Source organism: Aulonocara stuartgranti (assembly GCF_965226115.1).
Source record: "Aulonocara stuartgranti genome assembly, chromosome: 9".
NCBI lineage: Eukaryota > Metazoa > Chordata > Actinopteri > Cichliformes > Cichlidae > Aulonocara > Aulonocara stuartgranti.
The window spans coordinates 23,870,366-23,895,638 of NC_138960.1; the positions used below are offsets into that span (position 1 = coordinate 23,870,366).

At 44.0% G+C, this 25,273-nt stretch overlaps 1 protein-coding gene across 2 annotated transcripts; it reads left to right on the forward strand.

The window, feature by feature from the left end:
* dipk2ab (divergent protein kinase domain 2Ab) lies at positions 1–25,273 on the forward strand. 2 transcript variants are annotated; one of them, XM_082546258.1, is made up of 4 exons: positions 1–462; positions 6,671–7,557; positions 19,359–19,662; positions 23,079–25,273. In XM_082546258.1, exons 2-4 carry the CDS (start codon positions 6,904–6,906, stop codon positions 23,423–23,425), a joined length of 1,305 nt encoding a protein of 434 aa, XP_082402384.1. In that variant the 5' UTR covers positions 1–462; positions 6,671–6,903; the 3' UTR covers positions 23,426–25,273. The 2 variants fall into 2 exon arrangements, with proteins under 2 accessions (XP_082402384.1, XP_082402385.1); XM_082546259.1 differs by having other exon boundaries at positions 1–375.

A 25,273-nucleotide genomic window follows, 5' to 3' on the forward strand; every position in this document is an offset into this window, starting at 1 on the left:
AACAGAACCCATTGTGGTGTTGGAGAGGAGTGAGCAGCTGCCTGAGAGAACAAGAAAAGAGGCAATACCGTGACCGCGGACGGGACTCGCAACACGCGGACAGATATGGACGTTAATTCACCGCACGGACGCTGTTGTCCTTTGTAAAGAGGAGTCCGTCGTCCAGTCGGAAACATCCGGTAAACGAAGAGTTAAGGACTCGACAGCTCAACTGTTTATTTCAGCGGCTAGCAGGCTAGCTGGCTAGATACCTAAGAGCTAGAAATGGGAAGCCCGTTTGAGTGTGCTTGATAGAGATCTTCGTCGAGCTTTGAAGAAGCAGCTTTCGGCTGAGATACAATCGCCGGTGTTTTAAAGTCCCCTCTCGTCCGCCTCGTAAGTAGCCGCAACTTTGAAGAATGATATCAGCTGAGCGCTAACCATTTCACTACTACAAAGCCGGAGAGGGGGGAAAAGTCACAGGTTTGTTTCACAGTTGTTTCTTCTCTTTGCAGTCCGTGCTGCCTTTGAACTCTTTTTCTTTTTTGTTTTGTTTTTTATTTAAAGCGAGAGGAGGTAAATTGTGCATTGCAGAAGTCGCTCACACGTCTATTTTTGAGCAGTTCGATAAAGAAAAAAAAAATCCATAAAAGCAATAAAAACTCAATGTTTTGATTTTTTTTTTTTATATCAGTAAGAGGATGCATAACAGTTCGAGTGTCCGTCGTGTGACCTTAGATCAAGCAAAGATAATTAAAGCAAAAAAGGACAACAAACCTCATCGCTTTTTAAAAACAAACTCTTATCAGATGCCCACATCCACTGTGCGGTGACAAGAAGCATATTATTACCGCTATTACTGCTGGTGGTGTCATTTTAGTTGCAGCGGAACAGTCTAAGCATAGGTGGTTATGTTTCCCTCTAATTACACGCTGTTTTTAATCTTTTCGTTATTTGCCTTGCATTAGAGACTATAGCAAGACTCCTATGCACAATTTGATGTTGAATCAAAAAAGGGGGAAAAAGCATAATGGGGGGAAAATGGATGAGAATGGATACACTGCAGAGTGAAGACAATGTGCTGCCCCTGAACTCTATTTGTATGCAGATCATACTAAATTACAGCAACAACGCTGGTGTCCAGGAGGTATCATGTTTGCCGGAGGCGCTATTAACGTTTTAGTATTTATTTAACAAAACATTGCTCCCCCCCCCCCCCCCCCCCCCCCATTCTCACCCCTTAATTTCCCACTGTAGTTTCAAGCTATTTAAAACACTTCATCTCAACAGGTTTGCTTTGGATTCGCCTTCCTTTTGGCAAAAACACAACAGGTTGAGCCTGTTTCTTTTTCTCCATCAAGCCTAAAAGCACCTAAAATATAAGCTTAACTTTGAGAGGATTAAAAAAACGAATGAATAGATCTGACCATGAGATTTCTGTGGCATAGTAATAATTGCACTTTCTTTGAAAACTGCTGCCCTTGATTCCTTCAAAGGAAAAAAAAAAAGATTAGCACAAGAGTTTTAGTGTTTGGTTCCACACAAAGCTCATAATAAGTCCTATGGAATTTCTCTTTACAGTCTAATGAATAGGACGGGCTGCTTAAAATTAATTTTTCTATATCGGGAGACTAATTGCGGAGGCTTTCTGCTAGGTTAGTTGACGAGGGAACTATGAAAATAGCCTGATACACTTAAGGCGTTCTGCTGGTGGTTGATTTGAATGTTTCTGAGTGCTCGGCAGGGGAACGTCTCATAATTGCAGCCTAAAAGCTCCCACAGCAGCAGTATATTTTTGTTTTTGACCTCCAGACATGCCAAATCAGTCTCAGATAAAGTAACTTGTAGAGCAGACGGAGAAACAGACAAAGGTGGGAGAACGAATGTCTTTAAGGTAATCGATTTCATTTCCTCCCCATCCAAATGCATTTCCCGATTGTTTAACCTGCAGCTCGCTTTGACAGCTTGTTTTAATCATTTCACTCGGCTGACATGTTTGCCTTGCAGTAGCATTAACATGGGATTCAGATTCATGCCAACTCCCCAAACTTTTCCAGAGAGATCGTGGGTTGTGCAACCGTGCAGCTGTTTAAATTAAACAGAAAAGGGAGAAGCTGTTTTCAGTTGGGGAATCCAGAGTAGGTCTTCGCAGTGTGTTCTTAACAACTGCGTCATTTTGGCGCAAAGCAGATACTATTGATATTCTCATTAAAACCCCTCTCGTGTTTGGTTTGGGCCAGAGATGAATGGACTAATGTTCATTGTGGGGATGCTGCTAATTGGTACTTATAATCCGAGGACTCAATTTTCCATTAGGCGTGCGAATGTTACTGTCATTTGTATCTATCCATCACTGTCTATGTGTTTGCTGTACTGAGGCAACCCGGCTGCGGCTGAATGTTTTTGTGATCAAACATTATTGACTCCCACGGTCGATAATCCTGGCAACAGTAGTTCCTCTCTCCAGCTAGAACCACACATTGCAAAGCAAGTGAGGTGGCGGTGGTGGCGGCAGCGGTGGTGGTGAGGGGCAGAGGTTACTTTTTTTTCCCCCCCTCCAGCTTTGAGGATTCGGGGGTAATGCCAGCGGTCCTGCAGGTAGCTGCTCTCGCGTGTGTGTTTGTGTGCATCCATTCAGAGATGGAGAAGTGCTGCTCTGTATTCAAGTGATCTATTTCCAGTCATTTCAATCACAAGAGCAATAACTCAAAGCTTCTCTTTTCTTGCTGGCCGCTAGTTATACATCAGTTATCTTTTTTTTTTTCTCTCTCTCTATTTTACCAACTTCTCCATTGTATTTCAGTCCTTTTCCCCACTTCCCACCATGCACTCTCTTTTGCATTTCCATTGGAATTAATCAAGCATGTTCTTGTGTGGCTTGACTTCATTATATCATAATGAAGTTTAGCCTCAGGTGCAGTCAAGAAAAGGGTTAGCTGGAGAGTAGCCTTGCCCTTGCACACCATTATCTGAAGCTGGTTCTTACACAATGAGCTTTAGGAAAGATTATTCAAGAAAGAAATTTCCTTTTCAATCCCCTCCTCTTTATCTGAGTTTTTCTTTTAAAATCTAAGTTTAATAAAAGTTGAAATATTAGAATATTACCATGTCATCTTCCTCTGTCTCAACCTTTGTCATTCTGTTTTAAGCCAACATGGGGCCTATTGCTTCATCTTGTGCCTTTTCAGTCCCAGTAATGAGCCATTTTGCGGCTCTTAACATCTGCCAAACTTGGAACATTTTGAATGCGGGACTCATCTTCCATGCATGAGGAGTCAGGCATCCTTTGATTTGCCCTCTTTTCTTTGCTTCTCTTTCGAAGCGCTCACCGCTATACTTTGTAGACTGAGTACGCTGAAAAACTTTCTTAGCCCACTTTTGGCAGCGGCCCTGTATCATGAGAAGTAATTTGGTGCTTATTCTAAACAGAGTTTTTTCCCCTCCTCTTGGTATTCTACATCCCTCCCATCTTTTGAAGAGGCACTGTGACGGTTGTCTGGTAGGAAAGGGGGGGGGGGGGTAATTTTAAACTGTTTTCTGTGGGCACAGTGAGGTTTGCCCCAAAGAAAACACTGCTTTAAATTTCAATGCCCTTCAATAAAAACATCTGGCTTTAATTTAGAACTTTAAGTGAACTTTGCCCTCAGCAAGAACCTGAGTAGGCAACCTTGCCATGGAGCCCTATGCAGTCTGCCTTTCTCTCTCACCACGTTCTCTTAAATAACTCCCATCATACCGCAATAGTCAGTGAGGGGAGTTAAATAAATGGTTTTGCAGGTGTAAAATTCACGAGGAAGCAGTCTAGTGGGGTAATTACCAGGGAAAGAGATCCCCGTCTTAAATTGCCATGTCATTCTCCCAATAAAGCTGAATGTTTTCATCTTATTCCCACTATTACTGTGCTTGTAGCAGCAGCAGCAGGTTATAAAAAAAACCTCAACTCCAGTAGCATTTCAAACTGCACCCGCTCATGCGCCATGCTAATCGTGGCACGCTATAAACCCATAGATGGCCGATTTGTGTGTTTCATTGACAATAATTTGAGTGTTAAAGTTGTCTTTCATTAAGAGGAAGAAAATGATCCTTTCGCATTGTGTGATTACTAACATAATGCAGGTAATGCTCCTTATGTAATTGTGGTCTAACGCTTTTTCTGGCAAGGAATACGAAGCGATGTATTCTCTTCATGCCGGCTGCCAGCTTGTGCTTCTCATTACTCGGCGCTGTCCAGGTCTTGTTCAGGGTTTGTTTAAGCTTGCCCCGGCTCTCTGTTTCTTTCTCTCACGGATGAAGAGGTGAAACACTTCTTGGCCTCGCTGAGGTTATGGTTCGTCCTCTCTGAGCCCTTAGCTCATCCTAGATAAATTTCATATCTGCTCCCAAGATCTTGCAGTCACGTCAGTGTCATGGCTGCCTGTGTCAGATGCTAAATGGCACTTGAATCGAGATTTTATAACAACGGGAAATTCAGTTTTCCCCTCAAGCAATCAGCTTTCTCTCACTCCCTGTAGTAAAAGGCACAGACATGCATCCTTTTGAATCCTTTTGTTTAAGACAGCCCAGTGTGGGCCTACTTTACTTATGTATTTATCCCCCCCTATTCAGAGAGCTAATTTCAAATGCTGTCTAGAAATAAATTGGAGGGGAAAAAAAACAGTTTCTGTTCTGCTTTTTTTTTTTTTTTTTTTTTTTTTTTTTTCCCGCTTCTGAGTTATCTTGAGATGAGATAATGTGAGAATCAGTAGCTCTTGCAATATATTCACGAAGTGCTCTCTAGATGATTCCAGCCAAATATTGCCATCATTAAGGATGCACCATTTGTTAATTTGAGGCCAATGGTAAGTCTAATGTTTAAAATAACAATTTAGCCAAAGGCCACTCCAGATACAGATGTTTTGTCATTGTGTGTCTCTGTAGCTATACATTATCCCTTTTGTGCCAGGCAATGACGGCTTTCCTGCTTTTTATTTCACAAGAGTCCAGGTTCAATAATACGAGTTAATGAAAAGCTGAATAAGACACACAGTGAAAGTGGTCGATATTGTCGGATAAATCAGTGCATCTCCAACTTTCACTGTAATGTGTTGTAATAGATGAATTTTAAAAAAAAAAATGCCGCCATAGGACTTAAAATCATTGCATTTTAAGCTTGATTGAAAGGTTTTTACCCATGTAGAAAATGCAGGTGTAAAGTTTCTCAGTAACTCATTATCTCACTCTTTATTTATGTCAGAAAAAAAATCATATCCTTATTGCTGTGTTGAGTCACATTGTGCGTGGTGTGGCGAGAATGGGGGGGAAAAAATGCTCGAATAACATTTTTCTTTGCCTTTTAAAAACATGCAGTGTGGCACTCTGTAGTTCCCTATTTGGATATGGTCTATTTTTACATTAGGCAACTTGGCCTGATCAGCTCGAAGTATTTCCAGACAGAGGTGTGGGGTAAAAGCTTCTCCATTCGGCTCTTATTTGGCGTGCTGCAGGCCCACGTTTCTCACAGCCGCCGCTTTCTCTGTTGCTTTTAACCCGCGTGTCCTACCAGAATCTCCGCCTCTTCGATCTAAAAGCAAGGGAACCCATCGACACACAAACTAATCACACTACTGTGCCTGCTCGTTAGCCATGCCCTCTCAAGTCAGCTGTCCTAATAGGCATGCCCTAATGAGCTCTAATTGAGGATGGCTAATTTGCATGGTCTGAGTCATTGTATTTCTTAAAGCGACTTAAAATACTTACTGCCTAAAAGCTGGATTGGGGTGGGGGGGTCTAACATGGTTTCATCGTGGACAGATTTTAGTGGGGCTTGTGGGGTTTTTCTAAGTGCTTTGTTCTCTCACTGTGATCCCAGATTTTTTTTTTTCTTCTTCAGATAGGGCTTGCCATCCCCCTTCTTGGCTAAAATTAATAATCTCAGTAGAAATATACAGATTCATTTTCCCCCTCTCGACCAGAAACGTTATTTTAGCGACAGCAGCCATTTTCAAAGAAACCGCATCAAAGCGTGATTAAAATGAAGCAGGGCAGCTCTGATCAAAGGTTAAACTTTGCACGGTGTGACTCTCATCACAATGCAAACCGAGATTCCTCCATCTGAAGCAAGAGAAACAAAATCAAGATTCCTGAGCTTAGAAGTAACCGTTGAGGTATTCAGATGGCAAGTTATTCTGCAGTACATCTTAGAAAAAGTGATGGATATTTTTATTGGTGCAGAGGGAGGGCCCACTGAGGGACTCTTCCTCTGAATGCAGGACATTTTATTTTAATACTTGCGGACAATGTTTTACATTTCCCCTTAATTTGATCACTGACACTTTATTTTCCCTTTTTATTTATTTTTCTTATACTTTGAGTATACAAGAAATGATTTCCCAAAGAGAACGCACTCAAACAGGCACAGGCAGGTTTATTGCATTGGCTGTGGGCCATCTCATTTCTGCTCAAAAAGTAATGAAATCTCTCAAATGACCCAAGCAATTCAAATTTGTGTGACTATTTCATATTCCAGAGAAGCTGCATTTTGTTTTACAAGGTGGGATCACATGTAAGCATTTAGGGTGAGAAGGAAATTAAATCAACCTTTTTCCACTGTTACTTAAGGCAAGGCACTGGATTTTTGGTATTATAAGGTGTAGCTTTTATATTTTCCCTCATGTAATGATTTTTTTCCGTCTCTTTGTCTGTTTGATTTCAGAACTGCTCGCCCAAGTTTACATACAAACTGCAGAGAGAACATGACGCACTGGCCACTGCCAAAGTCTGGCACAGTGCAGCTGTGCCAACCTCGCCCCTGTCTGCCGCTTTAGAAGGTTCCCCTTTGCACCATGACGGAGAGGCATTGAGGTTAGCTCCCTGACGATCATCTCAATACCTCTCCCCCTCCTCTTCCCCTGTCCCTCAACACCCCACTCCTGACCCATCCACATCATGCTGCGCTTCCTGCCTCTCAAACTTGGCCGCCTGTACCGCTGTCTAAAGCTCCTGTTGGTGGTGGGATTGTTTGTCATCTTGTTGATGAACACCCACAACCTGTTCGCGTCCTTCCAGAAGAATGAGCTCACGGACAGACGATTCATCAATCTCAACAAGTGTCCCGCCTGCTTTGGGACCAGCTGGTGCCGCAAGTTCATGAACGGCCAGGTTTCCTTTGAGACCTGGGGTCGCCTGCGGTTTCTAGACGTTTTCAATGTCAAGAATGTTTACTTCGCGCAGTACGGAGAGCCCAGGGAGGGCACTCGTCGCGTGGTGCTTAAACGGCTCGGCTCCAACCAGGAGTTGGCCGAGATAGACCAGAAAATCTGCAAGAGGGCCACAGGCAGGCCGCGATGTGACCTCATCCAGGCAATGTACAAGACTGAATTTGCCCGGATCAACGGCGATGTTCGACTGCTTACTCCAGATGTGGTAGAGGGCTGGTCAGACTTGGTGCACTGCCCCTCTCAGAGACTGCTGGACCGTGTGGTCCGCAGGTACGCCGAAACCAAGGACTCTGGCAGCTTCCTGCTAAAGAACCTCAAGGACACGGAAAGAATGCAGCTGCTCATGACGCTGGCATTTAACCCGGAACCACTCGTATTGCAGGTACTGTGTCTACATTTGAACTTCTTAAAATCTGCGTGTTTACAGGGTATAAAGCAGTCTTAGAGCTGATAGGGTTGTTGTTTTTTGTTTTGGTTTTAAATCATGCTCGGCAAATACACTCTTCGAGGAAAATGTTGCATCTGGATAAAGATGCACGGATCATCTGACAAAGAGGTCTTTGTCAGATGATCCGTGGCGGCAGCTGGTTTCAGAGCAGATGATAAAACGCGGCTCCTGGATTACTCCCGGAGATTCAGAATATCAGTGCAACAGTGTGTTGGCCCACAAAGCCCCCACTAAATTACAGGGCGGGAATCCCTTTCCTTCCTCTTGCCTCGATCTGAGACAGGCTATCAAGTCCTCCCTAAACTCAGGGCTACTTCAAGGCTGCATGCCGGCTATTTGGAGCAAGAATATTCTTCTGCTTAGAATGGAGAAGGGTTTAAGAGCTGTGGGCTCTGAGAGGGGAAAAAGGCGATTTTTGGCTGGCGGCAGTGCTGCATATTTAACACCATATGTAGGGCAGTTTTAAATTATTCAAGGATGCATCTGTAAATGGTCCAAGTTGCTTTTAATTTTAATATAAGTCTATGTCCACTGGATTGTCATCATTTGTGTGTGACTGGAACGGAGCAGTCTCTGCAGGGCTGCTAAACTGTATCAGTGCCAGTATTCTTGATCCTTAATTCGTCCTGTGAAATATTTTTTAACTTGTTTTTCTGTGTGAATTTCAGTGTTGCTATAAGAAAAAACAGTTTTAAGAAATTGTTTTACTTTATCTATGAATTTTTTTTTAAAAGAAGATTTTGGGATATGTACTGTTTAGTTTTGATGAAAATGCAACAGGACGCTTCGTTGTCCGGTACAGGGAAGATTAGAACATTCTTGATTTTGACGCATTCTAACCAAACAAACGGTTCATCTTGCTGAAATGAAAAGGATGCTTTAAAAAAAAAAAAAAAAAAAAGTTTAACGTCTAGCTTTGACACGAGGTCAGGAGAAAAATCCTGACCCACCTTTATTCAGTCATCCTGATGTCAAAGCAGGCGTATTCCTCTGCATCCGCATCCTTTTCACCCGCTGATTAACAGGCGGCCAATCAATTTCAATTTCTGTTTGGCATTGAGGGTCTCACGAGGGGACAGAACAACAATGGTCTTGGCCCGTGTAGACATTCAATAACTTGTTTTGACCTCCACCACTAGCCCCCCCCCCCCCCCCCCCCCCCCCCCCGCGCGCCTCACTGTCCCCCACATGTGTTACTGGACACCTCCAGGCATTTCAGAGGACAAAAGGCGGGATCAGCTTTTTAGTCTGGTCAATCTATAAAATCTGATTAGCTTTGTGCGGTCACTCAACCCTCCCCCTCGCTTCCTTTCTCCCCTATTCTCACAACATCCCTTTTTATTTTTTTATTTTTTCTTTCTATGGCTTCCTCCCCTACTTTTTCATCACACGTGTGCAGACAATTCCATCACTTCAGTTATATTTCAGTTCAGAGGCATAGGGAATCACCCCTCCCACCACCACCACCACCACGGCCTTAGTCTTATCTTGGACACATAGTTTAAGACATCACGCACAAACACATCATGCACTCACATTGTCCACAACTCCTTCCACTTCCCGCTCCGTGGAGACTTTACATGTTTACAAGGACTCATGAATTGTTGATCTCAGCCTGAACTTGTGACCTGTGGGTAAAAGAAGGAACCGTTGGGTCTCTGCTCGCGCAAGGCCGCAGGATAGCCGATGGCGCGCGCAGACTGCCGGGATAGATAACGCACAAAGAAATGTGCGAGACCTCTCAGAGACTCGCAGATCCTGAGTACTTTGACTGTTCGTCAGCATCACTAACCTCAAAAGATGAGAAAATTTGCTGTGAGACTGAAAGGGCCCTATGCACAAGGTTGGGCAGCAGCAGACCATAAAGAATTAATAGCGTCTATAGAGATTGAACAGAAGACGTGCTGTACTACAACACCTTGGTCTACCTATTTATTTTTTTTTCCCTTTATTTTTTGCTAGAGGTTTGAGCTGCTGTGTGGGGACAGGCTTTAACAGAAGATATAGAGGAATGTGGGCCGAGTTTTATGACTCGTTATTTAATCTAACCCGGGCCTTTTTTCAACTATTTATCACTGTCAGGTCATGAGTGACGCTTTATTTTGCCTGGTTGTAGTTAAACACCTCTCCAGTAGGTTGAATAAAGGAAACTCTCACTCATTTTATAATTCAACTTTGCTATATTTAGCGTAAATAATTTCCTTTTGTCATCAGCTAGCAGTGTTGTTGTATAGGGATCTTTTTTTTTCCCTTTCTCTCTCCTATGGCTTTATACAGTTGAATAATGCGAATAACATTTCTGCTGTCTGCTCAGCGAGCTGCACTCTCTCTTAGAAAGGCTTCTGTTTCCAGTCTTTTGAAGCCACAGGCAGTAAATCGGCCCTGATTCACTATGAGAAACCAGACCTTCTTTGTCAGTGGGAAACAATCTGCTGTGTTGTTTTGGGTCTGGCCAACAATGTGTTTTCTGTGTTCTCGGTGTCTATGAGTGCACACTTGTGTGCTGCACGCACACACACCACCCCCACTTTTCTGTCACGTGGAAGACAATTTGGCTTTGGGGAATAAATATTTTTGGAAGACAAAAATGACGACAGCCAAACAAGGAAAAATCCTTGTGCAATGAGAGTCGTCTTATCCAGTTTCATCCGTTTTCCCCTCATTTCCTCTTAGCGGTGCAGTTTAAGTTACCCTGGAAAGGTTTCTCTTTTACTTTGATAAATCTGCTTGTTCAAGGGGTTGTCTCTTTGCCAAGCGGCGGAATTACATGATGCTGTTTAATTTTTACCTCTTATTCAACAATAACTCGGTTTGCATGAGAAGCGAGTAATTCATTTTCTCATTTCCATGGCTCGAATCTTACTTGCCATCCTTGCCGTCTCTCCTGCGGCTAGATGACTCACCGATTCATCAGGTGATGGTTGTGTTTGATGGAGTACATCTGGCCCAACCTTAAATTAGTACAATTTAGCCTAGTCCTCGCTTCCAAATCATTAAGCTTAGCGAGTTTGCCAGAAGCATGTGACTGTACTCGCACCCTTTTTGGTCCTCAGCCCTGTCTTGCTCAGTGGAGCTGAGAATAGGATGTGACAGGCCTGTGGGGTTAACTCAGTCAGTGGCGCTCTCATCTCCTCTAAACTCAAATCTGTGCACTCCCAGACACCCCACCTCTCAGCTCTCTCTGCCTCTTTTTCTATTACAGTCTCTCCCCACCTTTCGCAGATCCACCGACTCGTTCGACGCTCTGGCCCCACCTGACAAGGAGACACGCTCCTTTCACGTAACACTGTATTTTTTTTTTCCCCAAGAACTCTGACACTGATGCTAAATCAGGGGGAGAGATTACATGGATGACCTTATCTCCTGTTCTTCCTAACAGTTTTGACAGCAACATTTTAATGCAAATATGGAAGGAAACATTCACAGCTCTGAGCAAACACACCAGTAGCTTGTTTGAATCTCTAAAAAATGGAGGGGGGGATGCATCTTTGGTATGCTGCTGATTAATGAAGCTCTGCATAATCCATTACAATGTTCCGTCACTTTAGGAAGCTAAGCCAGAATAAACAGTTTGTGTTTGGGGTTTTTCCTGGCACAACGTGAGGCAAATGTGGTACCTCAGCTGCGACCTGCACAACCTCGATTTATTTTTGTGTTGGTAACATAAATTTAAATCCCTCAGTTTAAATGACTATAACTGTAAATTTAAAACGGTGGTGTGGTTTTAAAACATGCTCCAAGAGTCTTGTTGGGGAGATTTTTTTTATTTTTTTGACTAATATGCACATAATTTTCCCATGTAACCTTATTTGTTGCACAGAAGCAATTATTTTTACAATTTGCTGTTGAAAAGAAATGAAATGAGGAATTTTTTTTGGAGACAATATTGAAGTTTATAGACAGGTTGTTGTGATGTTTCGTGCAAATATCAAGAAAAAAACAAGTAGAAAAACTGTTTTGTTTTGTTTTTTTTTAAGATTTATGTGGATTGTAAAAAAATTTCAGTTTATGCAGGGGAAAAAAAATGTCTTTTTTGCAGCATATGCTTGCTCTGGCAAAGTATCGACAGAATTTAAGCCTTTATAATTTCCGTGCAGGAAAACCCTTATGGTCTGGTTTTCTGGGTCATCGTGCCTCTTCACAAAGAGGATCAAAACCTGTTTTGTTTTTAGTTTTATTTATTTCTTTTCATTTAATCACACGCTGCACGTTATCGCAGCTTAAGTGAGAGCCTTCTGTCTCAAAGGCTGGCTCAGTGGCTGAGGTCGGCCAGTAAATAGTATTTAAGTTGGTAGTCTGTGATTAGTACCTTTGTTTTTGGGTCTTGGGGATTGTGACGCTCTTAGCACATAAGAGAGGAGGTTGTGTACGCCGCTTAACCCTCCTTCAACTGCTCCCAAACCCCCTTTCATTATTCTTATAGGCCTTTGTGTACAGACTGAATCCTGTTAGGATAAGACGGGGAGTTATCTGGGCTCGACTCCCCTCTTTTTGGCTGCCCTCGCTGGATGGAGGCCCTGGTGGAAAGGCGAGAAGAGAAGGAGGAGAGGAACCGAGGGTTTCTGTGACTGTGTGTGTGCGTGCACGCGGGTGTGTGTGTGTGTTGTACAAGCCAGAGCCTTGTGGTGTTTTCCTCTGTTTGAATGAGCCAGACTGCTTGTGTTACCATAATCCTTTCTCTCTTTCTTCCTCTCTCCAAACACGCGTGCACACACACACAAGTACACACAGTCACACACACGCCTGACAGCTGTGTTTGGTTAGGTAAATGCCTGTGGCTAACCCCCCTCCCATCCCACCCACTAGCTTCTTTTTTAGATTTGTCCCTCAACACCCCCATCAAAGCTTCCTACTGTTACAGTGTGCACCCCAGCCTATCTTATGCCCTGCTCCTGAAGATACAGTTCTGCAGTGCAGGAGACAGTCATTCACAGCTCTCCCTGGACCCCTTAAGATGGCCAATATTGATCCGTAACAAGCAGCTCTTTACTATCCTCTGTCCCCTGGAGAGCCTGGGCCCTAATGTTAGCAAGAATATGCCTTTCAGCACATCAGTTTGCTTGCAGTAATAAAACTGCCCACTGCATTAAGGCAAAAGGCACTTGGTTCCTGTCAGAGAAATTATAAGAGGTTAGGGATATCTGTAGCATCTGTACAGTTTTGGCATTTCCACCCCTGCTAGTTCTAAAACTCTCTGCATTTTAACTGCTCACTGTATGTAAAGGGAAATGTTCACAGGCCCCTCTTTTAATGTTTGACTCTTTCTCTAGCATGTCGAATAAATGAATAAATATGTATATATGTGTGTATTTGCTCTTTGTAGAGGGGAATTCTCTTCATGCATCCTCTGGTCTGTAGAGAGGTTAGAGTACAGGGGCAGTGACAGCAGTCTCCCTGCTCAGTATGCTTACATGGTTGCCCCTGAGATAATTGGCGCCTGCTCTGAAATATACAACCCTTGATGTAGGCCTCAAACCCACAGCCTTCAGGTCTGAGGCCAAACTGTGTGACTTAATACATTCCTCATCTTCCAGCGGAGGGGATTTATGGGGTGACTCCATGTGCAGTGGCTCAGGTTCAGGTCGGCAAAGGGTTTCAGCTATCAGTAAGCGGCGGAGTGTGTACTAGCAACCCCAAGCTGTGCCGTCCTGTGCACTCATTCCTCATCCTGCTCTCATTCTCTCTGCAGAGCAAAGACCTGCAGAACTCAAAGAGCCAGCTAACCCATTTCTATCAAGACTTGAAGTACCTCACTGAATCATGTGCATAGTCTTTCGATGTCTTGGTTTTGTTTTCTCATATGAGCCGAGTGTCTTTTTTGATCTCCCACTTGGCACAAGCAGTCCTTTCAGTTTTTATACATGCAAAGATTTCTGATATTCATAAGGCTGTTCACACGCTTGTCTAGATGGACATTAATTGACTTTTAAATGAAAAATAAAGGCTGTCATAGCATGTATAATAAGATATTAAACCAGTAATATGAACATCGTCCATTGTCAGATGAAGCCATGGGAAGGGAGTACTCAAACATAAAGAAGGAAATTACCAAACCCTACCTGTAATATATTGGCCTAGTTTTCAGTGTTTCCTGCAGAACTGCATGGTATTTCTGGTGGTATCAAGACAGTGGCCCTCCCATGATTTCAAATCCACCACTTTTGATTGCAGCTGGCGACATGTAGAGCTAGTGGCACTAGCTCTACATGTCGCACTCCCAACCCCTTACCTTAACTCAGTCACCGGCCTCAGTTCAAGAAAGTGTGGTTAGTCTGTTTGACTGCAGAATAAGACAAGAGACAAGTGATTGAGATCAAGGACTGCTCGACAGTAGCAAAATAACAGTGAGGGCACTAGAAAAACCTATCACATTTTTTCAGACAGAATAAAAAACAAAAAAAACCAAATTCCAACTATACTTGGGTGGTCACAGCAAGTATAGTCTTATGAGTGGGGAAACAAAGACTTGTGTGATGCATTAAACCCAATCAGAGATTAGTTGTCTTTGTTATCCTTCACAAAGGTATCACTTTTTGGCCATCTGTCCAAGGAACAGCCAGATCAGCATGTTTTCCAAAGCCTCTTTTATAAGGGTTCTGAATGGTGGAGTTGTACACCAGTGGATGTGGATGTTCCCCAAGACTGCTGCCAGTGGTACGCGCTGTAACTTTGCAGCCTTTGAACCATACGCCTGGATAAAGAAAGAGGTCAGGCTTATTCTAAATTCAGAGATCTACACAGTTGGCTTGTCTCAACCAGCAGACATGTATGCACTCCTCAGTGTGGTGCCGTGACTCGGCATTTCCTGGATCCGATGTCTGGAACATGTGGGATCATTGCCCTGTATCGCAGGTTTAGGGGCGGAACAAAGGGAGAGAGGGAGGGGAAACTAGGTTAGCAGGAAATGCAGCAGCGGGAGACGTGCGACACGGAAAAGAAGTTGCACCATGTGTGCTAGGATGAGGCTGGTTCCCCTGTGGTGTCTGAGCTCTCACTGCAGACTAACTGACTGGATTTTAAACATAAATGGCCAGCAAAATGCCAGACGGGGTTCGCCAAACATCCTCCAGACACACAAGGGCAACAGGAGAGCTGCACAGAAAAGCAATAGGTTTTTTTTTTTCTTTCTTTTTTCCCCAGGTCCAGCTTGGCAGCTCCTGCCTTTCAAGCCTTGCAAAACAGATGTGGCTCCTTCTTAACACTAATCCCCCCTGATAAACAGACTGAATAATGTTCATTTTGTTATACTGAGGTTCAAAGTTATTTTTTTCTGTCTCTTTCGTTTTATCTGACTGATTGTGTCTATCCGCCACGTGTCATCAACTTTACAGTTTGATCCCAGGACTCTTTACGAGTCTTGTCCTGGCTTGTTTGTTCCAAAGAGGCGAGGTTTTGTTAAAGACAGAAAATGTCGAGAATTTACGCCACGCCCGGCTTAGGGCTTTAACAAGCTGCACACTTTGGTTGCAACTACTAATTTCCTTTACGCAGAAAGTAGCTGTGGTTGCAAAGATGAAGGCAACTGCTTCCTTTTAAACTCAACTCTGCGTCCAACGTGTGTGTGTGTGTGTGTGTGTGTGTGTGTGTGTGTGTGTGTGTGTGTGCGCGCGCGCGTTTGATGGTCCAGTGTTCTCTGCGAGCCAGCCAAGGCAATATCTTGGGAGCCACTCATGTTTACTCGGCCCTTGAATAGAGGTTGTTATCAGCCCTGGTCACGTTGCATATTCTCATTCACATGCACTCGGATGGCGTTTCACGGAGACACACTCACACGCACACCCAAACAAGGAGCCTCTTTTTGAACGCTTTCTCTCACACGCACGCCCACGCCCTCCCCAAGTGGCTCTGTAGAAGGGCATGCCTTTGTCAGCAGATGTCAGGACGCAGGTGTGTGTTCCTGTGCCTCTCGCTCCATTCGTTTCATCCTCTTCTCCAGAGGCTGCCCATTTGTCTGTGGCCCTGTTACATTTCAGCCCAATCCAATCTACCCCCGAGAGAACGCCAGTGTGTCTGTATTACAAGAGAGGGGGTGGAAAGCACAACAACCCCCCCCAGTCACTGCTACGGTGGCGAATTGGCACAACCTTAAAGATTAGATTAGTCAGACTTGGGCCTAGAAGTCACTATGAGGTCGTCTTTAATGAGAAGAGTCTGTTTTCCACCCTTGCTTTCATTGTCTCCTGAGCCCAGCTCATTATTTCTGTGACATGCAGGGGAGGAAGGGGGGGGTGGGAAAGCATTGGGCTCCATGTTTTACAAGTTCAAGGTTTTGCTAAGCAGGAAATAAAAGGTTCTTATCCAGTGAAGGGAACAAGAAGTGATAAGACTTTAAAAAGCAGTAAAAGTTGCTGGGATGTGTCATTGGCAGTTTTGCACCCTCAGCATTTTTAAATAGCATAACATGATTGGGTGACGACTGGTAAAATTCACTACCTTTGCAGTAACCACACACACACACACACACACACACACACACACACACACCAGAGTACCTCCCAGGTCTGCTCAGAGATAGTGCAGTGGATGTAATATTAGGCTGGGCTTTCCAATTTATCCCCCCCTCCCCACTCAACGCCTCATTGCGGACGTTAATGACTTCTGCAGAGTAACCGTTTAAAGAGCGCTAAGGGAGAATGATTGGTGGGACACGTAGAGTATTTATCAAGCCTTGCAATAGGCGAGTTTGAATCCAAAGCTCAGGTGCCCACTCTCGTGTGCCTGCCCACGCTGTTCGGTAGTTCTCACTTTCAGACTTATTGTGTATAAAATTTAAATACAGGAAGCTCATAAAAATGGCACCGAGGTAATTGACGTGGCGCAGCGAGCCTTCCAGCACCGCGAACGAGCAACATCTATGTTAAGAACCACGAACGAGGACCAGACAGACATGAAGGCGTTCTAATAACAGCCGTTGACAGTATATGAAAGTAGCCGTAGGGCATTCATCCTTCTCCTCCCTCCCATCAGCCATCCCCCCCATCTGCTGTCGCTCTACTTTTTCCTCCTATTCAGGGCTGTAACCTGACAACAAAGAGAGAGATGTGTTTAGCAGGCAGGTCTTTGCTGGTTTATTCCTCCTGTCTACTGGAGCGTAGAAGTGAAAGACACTCTGTTTGTCTCTTCTGTTTGCTGTCTCCATCGTATTCTCTTCTTTTCTCCGCTCTCTGGCTCTCAGGCTGGCCCCGCAACCCCACATCTCACCATCCACCCTGCAGGCGTGAGAGAAGAGGTTGATGCTTGGCAAAGGAGGTTTTAGTCATAATGTTGGACAGGGCAAGTTTTGTCATTGTGACAGAGAGCCGCTTAGGTTTGCAGCAACATAAAGGCTTGAATTTGGGTCAAAGGGAGGCGAGCCTAAGAAGGATATACCCCCTAACTGATCAAGCTTCAACTTAATCTTTATATACCACCCTCAGAAATTAGAAAGCCATTTTAGATATTTAGCCTATTAAATCTCTAATCCTAATTCTCTTAGCCCAGTGGCAAATGCATCTCAGTAGCCTGGGATTGTCTCCCCTCCAGCCAGAGTGCAGTCAGCCCACCATTATCATTCATTTCTGAGCATGTGATGGACTTCCTTTAATTTCTCTTCTTGTCGAGTTTGCTGTATCTAAAAGTCTAGACAAAGGTTATTGAAGCACAGGCTTTTGGAGAAGTTTGGGTGAGTCACTGCCAAGTCTAGTGATGATGAGCACAGACAGACAAGGCAGCAAGAAGCAAGTAGTGCTTCATGGACAGACTGTTGTCTGGCCCACGATTGATCGGGTCACCTCAGGGAAATGGGTTCGACCTACACCGCATGCAACTTATCATTGTCCTTCAGTCAAGCTTGTGGCTCTTTCTTAAAACTGATGGGAACAAGAGATACACCTAAGGTATAGATTTACGCCACTTAACAGACTGATAGGCTGGAAAAAGTTTGCTGCTGCCTGGATTCGTCACATTGAGTCATCGCTGCTTTACTTGACTTTGTTGGGCTTAGAATTGCCTTGACTTCATTGCATCATGCACAGCATAGTTTGCAGAGTGTTCAAAATAAAACACCCCAAAAATAGTCAGTGGCACACAAGCAAAGCTGCAAATCGCACCATAGTCATCACCTGAATGCCTTTTGGGTTCCAGATCACTTGCATCCTCCCAGTGCCACAGTCTCCATGTGGCAGGAGTCCAGCTGCTGTCTTTGAGATAGCAGCTACGTGGTGTGCGGGAGGAGGAGGATGGAGGGGGTTAAAATGTATGTTTTTAAATAATTTGTATTTCATTAAAGTTTAAAGAGTTGGGGCAGCCATGCATATTTAACGTCTTACCCTCATGACAGAAATTGAAAGCTGGTAAAGTATTGAATTACCTCGAGTGTAAAGTGAGATGCAACACTGATAGTAGTTCACACCTTACCTGCAGTGTCACGATGTGTTCCCTGCCTTATCGCAGGTGCGATTGGGTTTCAGAAAGGGAGGGCGACCGAGGCTGCTGTGAAAGACAAGTGCTCCCAATTCTCAGTCTGTGTCCATGTGGCGGCTGCCTGCCAAAAACTGCAACCCAGGAGAGATTTGTTACTTAGGAAATGCAGGCAATCATTAGGCTAGCATATGGACGGGTGTTTATTATAAAAGATGGAGTCCTATGGCAGCGGGTTTATAGGGTGGAGGGCGTACCGCTTGCAGCAATACCCATGTGTCTGCGGGGGAAAAAAAACGAAACAAAAGAAAAACAGGCTTTCATTCTATTATTTTCTATTAATTTGTCTGACCATTGTGGCAGCCTGCGACAAAGAAATGGGCCCCAGAGAAAAGAAATGGATGCAGGGAAAGTGTGAGACATGAGAGCTCATGGAGGGAGATCGAAGCGGTAATGAGACTTAGAGATTCGAGTCCCCCAGCAGCCTGCAACATTTGCCAGATACAGCCGCTTCATGCCTATCTCATTTAAGTTTCACGTACGTTTGTACAACTGTCCACAGTTGTGTATGTGTTTGCCTGTACCAATGTGACCACTTGATTAGGCAATTGCAGATGATAGGTCACACATGCATATCTGACCCCAGCAGAGGCAAATAAATCCAAGAGAGATTAGGCTCTAGTGCGCTAGTACCGCCTTCATCTGGTGGTATTACCTTATTATTAATCAGTTTAACCTATAATACACAGCGATTTCTTGTCAGCATGCCCAAGCTGCATTAACTCAGTTAGTCGACATCACACAGCAGTTTAAATCGCCCCACAGCTGCATCACAACACATAAGGCTTTCCTGCTAACTGCTGTTACCACAAATCATCTCCTATCAGTTCTCTGGAACCACTGAATATAGCGGCGTACATCAACTCATAGCTGTAGGGCTTTAACACAAACTGGCTTTTGCTTTTATTAAATTTAATCCGTTATACCCACGTGATCCTTGGCAGATTTTCAGCTATTGTGCTTAGAATTGTGTATAAAACATCACCTCAGGCTGCACACAGAATCTTTGTGTTTGCCTTTTGGGATTTTTGTTTCATCTGTCCGTGTTAAAGAAGCCGATTCGTGTGCAAGTTAAACAAATATTTTCTGAATATTTGAAGGTTCTTCCAATTCATGTGTTAACCTTTGCTGTTCAGAGCCACTGTTATTGTTTTGTTTTTGGGTTCTTTTTTTCTGTCAGCCAACTACATTACACAGCCTGACTTCTTTTATCTGTTTTTTTTTTTCTTTTTTTTAAAATAAACTGTCTTCCACGCTCATCTGTTTCTCCTTCCCAGAGCTTTCCGTCAGATGAAGGGTGGCCGTTCGCCAAGTACCTGGGAGCATGTGGGCGCGTGGTAGCTGTCAACTACGTAGGTGAGGATCTGTGGAGCTTCTACAATGCGCCGTGGGAGAAGAGGGTAGACTTGGCACGCCAGCTGATGGACATTGCCGAGCAGCTTACCAACAATGACTTTGAGTTCGCCCTGTACCTGCTCGATGTCAGCTTTGACAACTTTGCGGTCGGCCCACGTGACGGAAAGGTCATCATTGTCGACGCCGAGAACGTTCTTGTGGCCGACAAAAGGCTCATCAAGCAGAGTGAGTGGCACTGCCAATAAATTTCCACACATTCACTTTGTGTGTATGTGTACACAGACATGTACATCCATAAGTCTGTGAGTAATGCCTCACAGTCTGTCCCTACAGTTTCCATGACAATAAGTCATTGTTCGTGAACATGTATGCATTGACGCCTTTAAATACAACCACTTCATAAAGAACTGCTGCTCATCTTTACAGGGTGTTTACAGGGTGTTATTTACATTTATATTTACATTTTTAAACGCTGTCCACAGTTTGTATTTTCTAGAAAACACTGCATTTGATGTCAGAACTATACCCGCAAACTGTAGCTTATGAGGAAGTGATGAAGGTTTGAGGAAAGGCCTCAAGGGACACGCATGCTCGAAGCCTCCTCTCTTCTAAGAATATACACTCCTCCAGCACCCCTTCTGCCTCTAACGCGCACGTCCCCATCAAAGCTAAGATCGTTCGGATAACGAGCCATCTCCGCTGCCCTAGTTTTTTTTTTTTTGTTGTTTTTTTTGCCTCTCAGAATAAACCTCATAACAAGGACAGAGATAGTTATACATCACACGCTCAGTGCTGCGGTTTCCTACAATTCTGTCCCCCTTCTAGGGGCCACTACAGAGAGAGGCAAGGCCACCTAGTAAGGCTCTTAGATTTGTCCCTTCCTGCAGAAATCCTATTAAAGTGATAAACTGTTGTGTCGCTGGGTGTTGAGATTCCACCATTATGCCCTGTGACAGATATGAGCTTGTGTGTGTGTGTGTGTGTGTGTGTGTGTGTGTATGCATGCACTTTTTTAGCTGTAGGCGAAAGTATTGTGATGAATTTATCCTGAGATAAAGTGCCATTTTGCCAAATTACAAGATCTGACACCAGAAAACTGCAAATTGATGTACAACATGGGAAGGTACTCCAACATGCCCTGGAGTTTTTGCCCCTTGAGTTTTTCCCTCATTTGGTGCGCGATAATACGATATGTCAATGCACCACACTAAAGTGTGTATATTTGCCTTGGTGCCAAAACCTGCAATTTTCCGCCCTGTCACAAGTAGTCCTTTTTGCAAGCCCTAAAGCACAATCCAGGTTGAGACTCCCTTGGTCTGGCCGACACATTTAGAGGTTGACATCTCAAGCTGCTTACCCTGGCTATTCAGAGTTTAAGCCCCAAGTTTATTTTCTTCTTGCATGTTTGCGCGCCTGAATCTCTTTGTGTGCGTGCCAAGTGCCGGGGCGCAGCAGGACGAAGAGGGACGACAGCGATAATGAGTATTACGAGGTCAGTGCCATGTGTTGGACAGCGCTAGGAAATAGCCACGGTAACTTCCCAAGGCCCGACAAACAGAATTCAATCCCTACAATTAGAGCCTGAGATTGAAAGCGAGCTAAGGAGTGTGATGCGAATCTCATCAGTCTAAACTAAGGCCAATTGATTTGCAAATCAAACACGCAGAAAGCCGTGTGCTGTTCCACCCTCTCATTAGGGGCATCCATATTGATGTGATGGGTTTCGGCGAGATAAAACGCATGCTATGTTGAAGTTGTGCTGTGCGCTGTGTTTGCACAGTCCAGTGGTGCGAAAGGAGCCATTCCCCATCATTGAGTTTATAGCATTTGGGGATGTTTTCACCCCTAGTGGCTTTTGGAAACACATGCTGTATAATGTAACGCACACTTCACTCACTCTCTCTTTCTCCCTGACGCCCGCTGGCTAACACAAACACATGCAGCAGCACACACACACCGCCGTTCTCATTCTCTTACATTCAATAATGCACTCTAACACAGGCATACATTGTTAAAGCCGGCTCGTACTCTTGAATGCAACTAGTAAGGCCGCGCTAACAAGCATTTCAGGCCCAATGTCCCCTCTCAGTGCAGCCCAGTGAAGCCAGAGGTGTGAGGAGAATGTATACAAGTCAAGCCTGAGCTCCTTAACATGGAAGGTACCAGATATGCAGGAGACAAGTGAGGCTAGGCAGCCTACCTCATGTGCTGCTCTCCACTCATTTGAATTGGAAATTATTTAGTTTGTGTTGGAAATCTTCTAGCTTTGTTACACTCGAGCTTGCAGGAGGAGAGAACTGAAGGCATTGAGGTGCAAGTAAATAGACCTCGTAGTTCTTTTTAGCCTTTAGTTGAGTCTCAGTACTTTATTTTTTTTTCTTCTTCTTTCTTTGCTGTGCTCATCTTTGTCCTTGAGAACAAACCTATTGCTCTCTTCTTCTTTTTAGGTGTGTGTGTGTGGGTAAAAGAACAGGACATTCTCCTGATGCCATCTGTCAATCAGTGCTGAGGTGTGATGCATGGCCAGCTCCAAAACATTAATTGCTTTCACCTCACCTTGCTGCTTTGGCGTGTACGTCTTTATATGTATGCGCCTGCTTGCGGTATATGCATACGCAGGCATATCCATCTTCATCACCCACACTGATTGAGGTTGATGTGCCCCTCCTCTTTGGGGGGCCATGGAGGCCCCTTGCTAACAGGGCAGAGTTGGATGTTTGATTGAGTTGTACTGATGAGCCAGAGGAGAAGTGCATTACATCGCTGATAGACTGATTATGTGTTTGCATCCTCTGGGTCCAAACCCCACCCCCTCCCCACCATGCTATTGATCTGGCTTTTAATGCACAAACCAATAGCTCTCTCGTCATTCCAGGTTATTTTCTTGGCCCCCTTCTTTCCCAGCACAATCTTCTAAAGGGGGAAAAAAAGCAATGTGAAATGAGCTGGAGAAAGAATTTTATTTGCTCAATAAATCTGGAAAGTGGTTCATTTCTGTCAAATGAAACTGTAGATGAGTTGTTTGCCTCTGGGCTTTGAAAATAGTATTTCGCATTAGGGCCTGTGGGGTGTCAAAAGTGGCACCTTGGTCTTGTCAGCTTCTGCTGAGGCTGATTTCATGGGTAATAATTTGCACAAACTAAAAAAAATAAATATTCTTCACGGTCAGATGCGGTGGAACAGTTGACTGTAATTACCAAAGTTTCAAGTTTAGTTTTTCTCTTTAGTTTCGAAAAAACAAGTTTGCTGAAAGAGAAATGCTCTTACTACACCAGGAAAGAATTCATCTAAAACTGCCTGCCTAGATCTGAGGGAGCTCTTTAGCAGAATACCCCGAATGCAAAGATTGAACCATTTTTGCGTGACTTACCCAACAACCCCCCCAGGTTTCATGTTTGTGTATCACTCTCAATAAAGGTGTAAATGCTAAAAGATTAAAAATGCTCTTGATTTTATAGCTCCAGGAGTTTCTTAAAGGTTTGCAAGGCCCACATAACCCAGCCTCACTTCATTACATTCACCTGGGGAAAAACAAAGCTTATGATCCACTAGATGCTTTTTTTAAATCTGTTTTAACTAAATGCTGTTATTACGTTTTCATAGCAGCGGATTCATTTACCTGTGTATCTGTTCTCTTGCAGACAAGCCGGAAAACTACGACGTGTGGTACGAGAGCCGGTTTGAGGAGTGCGACCGGGAGGCCTGTCTGTCTTTCTCCAAGGACTCTCTTTGTTCCAGGGTCACTGTGGACCACAACTACTATGCCATATGTCAAAACCTGCTGTCACGGTATGCTACATGGCGGGGCACCACTGGAGGTCTCCTCCACGACCCGCCTGCCCACATAGCCAAAGATGGACAACTCAAGGCTCTGTTGGACGAGTGCACCAAACCCAAAAAACGTTACGGCCGCTTTCAGGCAGCAAAGGACCTGCGCGAATACCTCACACAGCTAGCTGCCGCTTCCTCCTCTGCCATGGCCAGGTAATGAATGGAGTCGGCGTTAGCCTGACGCAATGAGAGACTGAATTCTGTATTTTTGGCTCTGGACTCTTGAGATCCTGGTTCTTGTTCATGATGTCATTTGTTCTCCTTTATGCTTTGGAGCTGGAAGGTGTTAGCTCTTGCATCAGGAAGGGTAAGAATCAAACTTCAAAGCTGATTTCTCAAAGCTGTAGCTTTTACCTTACTTTGCTCCTGTGTAAAAGAGGAATGTGGCGCTATAAAATTCTGGTTAGAACCAGGATGGAGAGGGAATTGAGGTAAATTCTCCCCACCCAGGGTGGGCAGCCATCTCTGGGGGATGGGAAGATGAGAAAGGGCTCTGGTAAACGCATCCTTCACTGGACACAGGCTTACACAAACCAGAGCGTCCAAGTGGCCGCGGCAACATGACATAGCCCCGACCACGTCGATCCTCCTGCCATTCCTCAGTCCATCCGAACTGTTGTGTTTGATCGTAACACTAATTTCTCTTGTTTAAATTTGCTGTTCTTTTCAAAACTGAATCCAAGTTTAAGTTTTTCTTTTATTTTTTTCCTTCCTTTTTTTGCTGTGCCATGGCTTTGCCCCCCTCTGTAGCATTGCTGCAGAGAAGGTGGAAGTAGCATGAATCTGCCGTCTGGCAACAGAAAAGTCCAGGCTGCATCAAGTTTAGAGGATAAACAGAAAGTTTGGAGTTTTCATTTTCATGCAGGACGAAAGGAAAACCCTTGATGTCTGTAGAAGTATAATTCCCTGCTATTCCAAACAATCACCTGATCTCAAAGTTATAGAATTGATGCAATCATCCTGGACTGTCCACCCCCCCCCCCCCAAATCTTTCCCTTTTAATGGGGCCAGTGAGCTTGAGACAGCTGTTTTTAGGAAAAAGAAGATACAAATTGGACATTGGTGGGTCTCTTGATGCAGATTTGCCTATACCAAAGAGGCTAGTTGTAAAATTAGGAATTCTAAGCAGTACAGAGTTATATTTTTGGTTCCCCACCAGAGCTGTCCAGAAAAACTTCAATGTGTACACACATCTTATGTGAGCTGTCAGGCCTGCATACTGATTCTCCTCTCCTAAGAACCAAAACTCTAGGCAGATCTAAGGCATAAATTAGCCATATTAAATGTCACAAAACCCCCTCTGCTTTGTTAGCATCTTGATAGGATAAATCTTTTTTTTCCAAAGTTGATAAAAGTGAATAGTAGTGGCCTCTTCTTTCAGATTCTGTTTTTTTTTTTTTTTTTTTTTTTTTTTTTAAATATCTGTAATTATAAATGAATTCTTCTGTGCTATGCTCCCACTAATGTTGACTTCAGTAAGCTCCATCTAGCCAACGGTACAAAAAGCAATGAAGATAACCAAATTACTTCTTTGCTCCAGAAATGGCTTCTGACCTGCACTTTTTGAATCCCAGAAATGTCTGCTGAATATTTAAACACTCGGCACCACTTAGAGGTTGGGTTGATTTTACACTTGGTGGGCCAACAAATTAAAGCGTAATGAGCGTAGGATCAGCTGGTAATGCATTGTGAGAGATCTTTCTTTAAAAAACAAAAACAAAAAAAAAATCAAATAAACCCGTCTCTGGCTCCATATGTTTTATATGTCAACTGTTTTGATGTTGTGAATCAGATGCCCAGTGGAGTGTTGTGTAGCACAGTCAACAGACAGGCGAATAATCAAAAGTGAGCCACTCCACCTGTGGGGAAAGGAGAAAGCACAGCAGTTTTTGTTTGTTTTTGTTTGTTTTTGTTTGTTTATTTTTTGGCCTTCTCTGAGACCTGGAGAGCTGATGTGACCTTTTGCCAGTTTGGAAAAGCAATAAAGACAAGTTTGGCTAATGGA